The sequence below is a fragment of the Curcuma longa genome, unplaced genomic scaffold, assembly GCF_044706935.1.
Source record: "Curcuma longa cultivar G26 ecotype Majalengka, Jawa Barat unplaced genomic scaffold, ITB_CL_G26_1.1 contig_4210, whole genome shotgun sequence".
Taxonomy (NCBI): domain Eukaryota; kingdom Viridiplantae; phylum Streptophyta; class Magnoliopsida; order Zingiberales; family Zingiberaceae; genus Curcuma; species Curcuma longa.
This window is the reverse complement of record NW_027434093.1, coordinates 21,649-30,194: the sequence shown is the minus strand read 5'-3', so window position 1 is coordinate 30,194 and position 8,546 is coordinate 21,649. Positions and strand designations below refer to the sequence as shown.

Sequence of the window (8,546 nt, the reverse complement as noted above, 5' to 3'; positions counted from 1 at the left end):
TTATTAATTTGATATTGATTTACAAGATAGGCATGGGATTTGAACCGATTCTTAAAAATTTCAGCATATTTGTTATTTATTTTCATTTAATCATTTATTATACTCACTAATCAACACAAACTCTAAATTATAATAATTTATACCATTTTTCTTGATATAAATCTTAATTCAATTTACGGATCAAATTGCAAAAAAAACAATAATTTAGATTTAGTTTCAAGTTGATATTTTAAATCAAAATATTTCAATTTAGTTTTATTTTTTCTCAATAAATAGATAAATTGAATTGTGCCCAAACCCTACAAACAGCAAAATATATAGAAAGTACATAAACAAAAGGCACCTTCATACTTTACTAGTGAGGGTTGCATCTTCCTTTCTTACCTACAAGCACCTTCTTTTCGCGAATCTGGGTGTAGCATTCTCACATAACCTATAAATAGAGGTCAGAAATTTAACATTAGTAAAGGAAGCAAACTAAGTAGGTTCAAGAGTGATCAACAACTTTGAGATTTCCAACATTCATGAGAAGATGTAGATGAAATAAATAAATGAGCCATGTGAATGTTCTAAGACATCATTTGTCATGAAATAAATGATACTAACACTAAAAGCTGCATGAAATAAATGAGATTTTAGATAATTGAATCTTCTAACAGTCCTGTTTGAATCAGTCTTAGTGGTCAGATTAATGAAATGCTAGATACTTTGATGCAGAAATTTATAACATGCTAGGGTATATAATGATAAATTACCCTTCCCACATGCGCTTTCGCCTTGGAGTGGCATTGCTTGGAGTTTTCAAACCTCCATTGGATGCCCCAGATGCATTGTCACTCAGACCTGCTGAACCATGTCCGTAAAATAACGCCAATGTTTTATTCAAGCTCGGAGATTGAACACTTTCGGTATGGTTTTTGGCATATTCCAGCATCACAATTCCTGCGAGGAAGAAACAGTGAAAGGTTGATAACTAACTTTTTGGAGTACATACTATTAAAATCATAGTGATGCAGATGCTCATCCACCAAACACTAGCCAATTCGGGTGAGGCTCACCCCTACCATTAAGGATCTGTGCCCTTAGGAGCCGCCACCACACAGCCAGCGACGCAGTGTATGACTCCATTAGTGCATACAAATATCGACAGTGATACACCCGAGTTCATTCAATAGAGGTATAAGGTCCATGTATCATAACCTAAATATTGCAGTTAACAAGGTTTTCATGATGATGATATGTTTTAAACAATCAAGTAAGAATATCAGCTTAATCTTACTAAGTTGAGAAATAGGGAGTTTGGTGGCAGTAGAACCAAATTTGGGATAACTATGATTTCCTAATAGATAGAGTGAACTAACACAAAATTTTCAAATCGTCAGAGGAAATTGCATGTCTTCAAAATTGTCAAAACAAGCTACCAGTGCCATATCACATCATTCAGTTTCAAATGCTTCTTAGTTGATACAAAGTATATAAAGGAAGTCTGAGCAATACTGGATTACTATCGTGCTAAGTTCTGATAAGTGTTGAGTTTGTTCTGCATGGAATTGAACCATTAAACACGTAGCTGACCTGAGACTCCTAAAATCAACTTTCATCTATGTGAAAACATGACTCCCATACTTAGAAAGTAAATTAGCATACTGTACATACCTCCTAAAGATGAATTCACAAAGGATGACCCTGTTAGATAAAAATATAAGATATAACCTAGTGTAAAGATACCTAGTCTCATGCTTATGATTAAGATAGAATTAGTTACTTAAATAGTCAGTCATAATTAGGATTTTATGTTAAGCCTATAAATACATGAACAAATAATTATTTGTTATGAAATCCAATGCAATATAATTTTTTTACATGATAGCAAGACTACTTTTCTAGGTTAAAATTTTCAGAAATAATTAATCCCTTAACAAGGATGTTAGTGGCAAGGCTAATCTTCCCCAAGAGTTCACATCGATGGGAAGGATTGACACCTGGATGTTGGCTCTTCACCACCTAAGACTGTAATATGTTCCGAGGGTTGGGTTGTTCGCCCATTAAAGTGGTACATGTTAACCCTATCATTCCTGTTGATCATCTCTATTTTTTTTCTACTCACTTCCAGCCATATATGTAAGCATTACGTGAAGTAGAAACCTGTTACAACCAACATTCCTCGTGAATGTCTGTATGCAATACCACACACACTGTCAACACTGTAAGTCATGCTGCTTCCGTTATGCTTTGCCACACTCCATGCCTCCTCAACCTCCTCTTATGTTTCAATTGCTCCAATGCTAATGCTTCCATCACATACTTTATATCCAAACAGAAAAATTAACTGATATCAATTCATCTATAGTGTCACCTGTTGTCTTCCTTTCATCACTTTTTTGGCAAAAAAATAACCGGCATTGAGTCATCTAAAATGTTTCCGTTGTCACTCACCTAATGTCCACATTCATGAAACTTCAAAGTATCATGTTTCAATTAAAATTTTCTTTCTAGTTTATATACAAGGTAGACATATGTAGTACATATGCTCTAACTTGAGGGGGAAACATAAGATATGCATATTGTATTGTATACATAGTCTTATGCATATGGTTATGGTAAAATGTAGTTATTCATATAGAGTTAGACAATAGTCGTGTTTAAGATTTTTATGATAAGTCTATAAACACAGAACTCTCATTTATAAAAAGACAATACAAGATAATATTTCCTTTCTACTTGGGATATGGGAAAACATGAAATGTCTTGAAGTTGTTTCATGGATTTTATAGTAGATAGTTATTGTTTTAGTGAGGCAGGAATGACTGAATGAGTACTAACTAGGAAAGGGAGTCTATATTGCATCGTAGACATGATTAACTCTATCTGCGGAACTAATTCTATCAAAAATAGACATAAGATTAGCTAAGACATAAATTACACAATATCTTATGCTTTTATCCAAAACTCTCCTTTCCCCTTAAAGTATGTAGCTTGTAACATATACTAGAAAAATGACCTAAACAGAAATATAATACGTGAATGTCCATCTATAAGGTCATCAAGTGAGCAGCAACAAAAGCACTTTAAACAACTGAACCCAGATCAATTATCCACCTAAGCAAATTATGAAAGGGGCCAACAAGAGGCACTTTAGACTTAACATTGCTCGATCTCTCCTCTCAATTGATAAGGGTGTGATGGAACTTCCAACATTAGAGTAATAGAAGCAAAAGAAGTGGTTAACATGACCCAATCTAATTCCCTATTGTTACCATGCATGGTGCAACAATCGTAAATGGAGCAATATGGTTTGCATTGTCAACCGTGTGTGGTTGATATGGCATAGGTAGAGACGTGCGAGTATGCATTGGTCATGGCGGAGTTGTACTCTGTGCAATGCCTATACTTACAGGTGCCTAGTGAGGATCAAATGAGCGATAAAATTACCACCAACCTCCCCTTCAATGGGTTACCTCTCTCAAAAAATTAACTTCAAAAGGTAGCCCTGTAATACATAATTTAGGAAATAAAGATATGCATTGTCCTTTATAAAATTAATTAGCTATAAGTATAGATTCATCATAAAAACTTGAAACAAATTAAATTTACCTAAAACAAAGGCATATGACTAGATATATCTCATACTGGACAATATCTATCTTAGACTAGACATATTTTATGTCTCTGTATCAGACAGAATGATCTTGTTTCTGTGTGGGATTGTGCTTCGTCAAAGTTTTAGCCTTTCAAAACTCTAAGCATGGTTCAATCAATGCTACAATAGCATCCTAAAACTGTGAAGAGTTAAGAGTCTGAAATCTAAAACAATAAACATAAAGACATCGACAATACAACTTACCCAGACCTCTCAGCATCTTCACATCAAATTTATCAGCCAGATGTTTATGCCCAATAGTAGTTGCTCGCCTAATAACTAACTCTTTTAAACTGATAAGAAAATCCTGTCAGACAAAGAGTGAACATCAACATTAATTCCAAAACAAATAACATTGACAGAATAAGAGATAACAAAAAGGAAATCAAAATAATTGATTGAATCATATATGGTCAAATTAAATAATGGTGGCATCAAATATGACAACGACAAACAAGCTGGGCAATTCATGGAGGGTAACATTAAAACTGTGAAGGACCAAGATTAAGTGGATGAAGTTCAAAGAAAAACACTTGATATATATAGAAAATAGGCACACAAATAGTTAAATTTGTAGATCTTACCAGCTCAATTTCAGAGAGGGTAGCTAGCCATTCCATGTCTCTTCCAGCACCACCATCCGATCGAGGTTCGCTATCATGTTGTGAGGACAGCATAGTAAAAATCTGAAGAAAAAACGAAGAGTAGAAACTATTAGGCTCAATATATCAACCCTAGGGCTTTCTGAAAGGACAGCAGGGTAAGAAAGCAAGAAATTGCCAAGTAGGTAGGTGCCACTAAACCCTAAAACAAAGAGGAAAGATATCAAATACTAGATTGATCAATTACGCACCGGGAAGGAGAAGAGGGTAAAGTCAAAATATTGTGTGGCAATAGTATGCCAATATCTATTTTCCTGAAAACACTTATCCATTTCCATTAAGTTGAAGTTCAAACGGATCAATATCTATTTTCCTTTCTTCTAATTGCTCAACACCATCCTCACCTCTAAGAAGAAGCAAGTATAACAAGTGATAGTATAGATGCAAGAATTGCATATTCTCATATATATGACTTGATTTAAGACTTTATAATTTGTCCCGCCATTCTTATAGTAATTGATGAATTTCAGCATCTTGTAAATCTAAACTTTCTTTTACAATGTATTGGTAAAATAGACCAGTCAGCAGGAGTTGAAGCCGTGCAACGATCACAAAGGTGAACTACTCGAGCCCTTAATTAATCTTACTTATATAATCCATTAGAAATTTACATGAAGCATTCTAGTAGATCAACAAGGGTTAGTTTCTCCTTCTCATAGAAATACATAGACTTACGAATACTTCATCCACAGGATTAGTGTCTCTTTGCAAATGCAAATGCTAGAAAACATGTGTTTTTAACACTTGATTTTTTTTTCACAGACACAATACTTCATCCAAATACAAAGATCAACTGAAAAAGGAGGAGGGAAATGATGAATCTTACGAATCCAAATCAGAAGGCTTGCGGATCAGAGCGGGAGGGCAGCGGGCCGGGCTCGGATAACAACCAGAGCACGATGGCGCAGAGGCCGACGACGATGGAGGCGGTGCTGCGCCGGAAAGGAAGGAGGCGCAGGGTTGCAGGGTTGCGCCGGAAAAGAAGGAGACGCAGAGGGCGCAGGGTTGCGCCAGAAAGGAAGGAGGCGCGCGGTGGAGGCGGTGCTGCGGGGGAAGGAAGAAAGGAGCCGCGCGATGGAGGCAATGTTGCGGAGGAGCGCGATGGAGAAAGCGTTGCAGCGAAAATGAGTGGGGGAAGGAAGGAGGCCGGGATGGAGTGAACCGAAAAGTAGGGTAAAAATAAGGTTGAATTAAATTTGTTTATTAATTTATAAATATAATGATATTTATAAAATTGATGGGGTCTAATATGGTATTTTATTTTTAAACATAATCTTTATTAATAAATATTGTTAAAATAAATAACATTTTAAATATAATAATTGTATGATAATTTGGAACATTTAGAAGCATTTTTGATTAAATTTAAATAATTTTAATAAAGTTTGTAAATAGTTTTTTTTAATTCGAGGTATAATTGAATTAATTACAATAGAACATTTTAAGCTTACGTGACAAGTTGCAGGAACAAGAAACAAAGCTTGAAGAAATTCAAAGGGTTTCTGAGGTTGTGAGAAGCCAAAGAAGAGAATTAAAGCAAGTACTTGAAAATCAGAATCATCTGAGAAAAGAACTAAGCCTACTAAGAGCTGATTACTTGCAGAGAAGACCTCTCTCAAAACAAGACGTAAAAGAACTTGTGGCAAAATTAAACAAGCAACCAAAACTCATAAAGGACCAGACGGAAGCCCTCACCAAGGAACTTACAGAAAAGGTAGATAAGCTTGAAGAGCTGATCCACCATCTAAGGAAATCAATCTTTGGATGAGTGAAGATTTGCAAGAAACCTCACAATATAAGGAAGTAATTGCAGCAACAAGAAAAGGCTGGTCTACACCCGGTGTTGTATTTACTGAGCAAGAACCTCTGATAACCTTACCGATAGTCACTAGACAACTGAATTCATTACTGTTTTCAGTAATTCAACTAAGAATTGAGTTAGCTGCCTTAAGAACAGAGATCAAAGAAGCTCAGAGAACTCCAGCACCTGACTTATCAAAGTTAACAGAGCAGTTGAACACACTGCACTTGTCCTCAAAAGGAGAAACTTACCAGAAGGAAAAAGGAGTTATCAAGGTATATCAAAACCCCTTTGATTTACTAAAAAAGATTTCTAAATAATGGCAGCAAGGAGAAGTGTTTCATCAGCTACGCAAGGTGAAGGAACTATAGTAACCAGAGAACCAGGAGCACCTTTGGTGGAAGATCAAATAAGAGACTACAGAAGAATGGCCCATGCAAGATATGAAGCTCAAAGGATTGGCAGAAACATCGCCAATATAGGAAGACAAATTGTCGGGGTCCAGCCAAGAGAACATACCCTGGCTTTACTAATGAATCCCGATGCAGAACTGCAAAGATCTATGCAGCAGAGGGCAAGAACAGTCCCAGCAGAAATATTGTATATGACACGAAGAGATAACATCAACCATCGTGTCTACATGTATAGATCGGAGGAGAGAATGTTAGTCATCGGCAACAGTCAGCAAGATAGAGCCTTCATATTAGAAGACTCTTATGACAGACTCATCCAAGCGGGACTTGAATACATTCATCTGGGAGTACTACAGGTCAGGTTCCAAATTTTACATAGAAGGTTTACAGGAAACATAGCATTATGTGTTTTCAGGGATACAAGGTGGGGAACAGACGAAAGAGGAATTATAGCCGCTCTTGAAATTGACCTTTCAGAAGGAAATCAATTGGTATATATCATGCCAGATATAATGATGACTATTAGGGATTTCTTTAAGCACATCCAGCTTTCTATTAAAACCAAAGGGTATGATACATGGGAAGGAGCGGAAGCAAACTTGTTAATCACTAGAAGTATAACAGCTCGGCTATCCAACACACCAAACGTTGGATTTGCCTTCAAAATAGAGAAGGTTGCTGAATATCTGCGTTCCAAGGGGGTGAAAGCAATTGATGCCACAAAACATACAGTGAAGAAATTCCAGACGCAGCAGTGGAACCTACTACCATCATCAGTGGTGGTTCCTATGTCCCCATCTTCCATGATTACTACCACTAATTATGATGGTAGTACCTCTCTACGATTTGGTGATTATAAGGCCACATCTACAAGCAAGCCACCTACCTACAACAAGGAGGATGATGAAGAAGATGAGTTACACCTGGTTAATCTTATAACCATTAATGAACCTATTTGGGACACCTTGGGTGAACCCAGTGGACGGTTTGATTATATGGTTCGATATGACCCTCCTGTATATGAAGCAGAATTCATCCCAGCGACAAGGTCAATGTGGGATGATGATGATGAAGATGCTATGATAACCCAACGCAAATGGTGAATACAATCATTTTCACGGATAACTCCGTGTATGACTATCCTGCAGCTTTAGAGGAACCAGATCCTCTAGAAGACGTGATGGGTAATGACTCTGACTCTGATATATAATATCTGAGTTCTTAACAAACCTGCAGCTAGAAGATTATGAGGCTGACACAGAGCACATAGGAGACAAAAGCTATTATGTCAACGCCCTTGATGATTACCCAGAGTTGCAGCATATTGAGAATGTCCTATCAACAAATGAATCAGCAATCAGCAGGTATAACCCACCAGCAGATGTTGATATGGATATCCCAGGATATACACCTGCAGAGGCACCAAGGGGCTATTTGGGCCGAGAAAATCTAGCCGGACTTCCAGATGTAGGGAGATCAAGAAGATGGAACAACAGTTCTGAATGGTTCCAGCTTCCAGCAGCAAACACTAATAAAGGTTCAATATTTATAATGCCATATGACTTTGATTCTAAAGTCTTTGACAGATGGGAAAGCTCAACACTATTACATCTGGCGGACAAGGCATTCGAGAATGGAGAAGACAAGATCAGATATATTGAAAATTTGTTGGGAGAATCAGAAAAGAAGATATTTATTTCCTGGAGAATGAAGTATACGGAAGAATTTGAGTTAATGAAGACTCAAGCCTTAGGGGCAAATGGTACGCAGAATGTTATTAACCAAATTAGAGTAATATTCTTCCTTGAAAACCCTCAGGTTGGAACTACTGGAGAACAAGATGCAGCATATAAGACTTTGAAGTCTTTAGTATGCACCGAGATGACGGATAGCGCAGTCTACAGGTACATGTTTGACTATTTCCATTTGGCTTCAAGCAGTGGGAGATCATGGGCATCAGAAGAATTATCAGCGGACTTCTTTACCAAGCTACCCAGACCTTTGGGAGATAGAATTGAAAAGGCCTTCAG

At 36.9% G+C, this 8,546-nt stretch overlaps 1 protein-coding gene across 1 annotated transcript; it reads right to left on the bottom strand.

Moving 5' to 3' along the window:
* Window positions 1–240: 240 nt before the first annotated feature.
* LOC141819355 (uncharacterized) lies at window positions 241–5,444 on the bottom strand. The gene is made up of 5 exons (XM_074706685.1): window positions 5,129–5,444; window positions 4,225–4,326; window positions 3,845–3,947; window positions 756–942; window positions 241–433 (listed from the first exon to the last, which is right to left on the bottom strand). Exons 2-5 carry the CDS (start codon window positions 4,315–4,317, stop codon window positions 385–387), a joined length of 432 nt encoding a protein of 143 aa, XP_074562786.1. The 5' UTR covers window positions 4,318–4,326; window positions 5,129–5,444; the 3' UTR covers window positions 241–384.
* Between the last annotated feature and the right edge of the window lie 3,102 nt (window positions 5,445–8,546).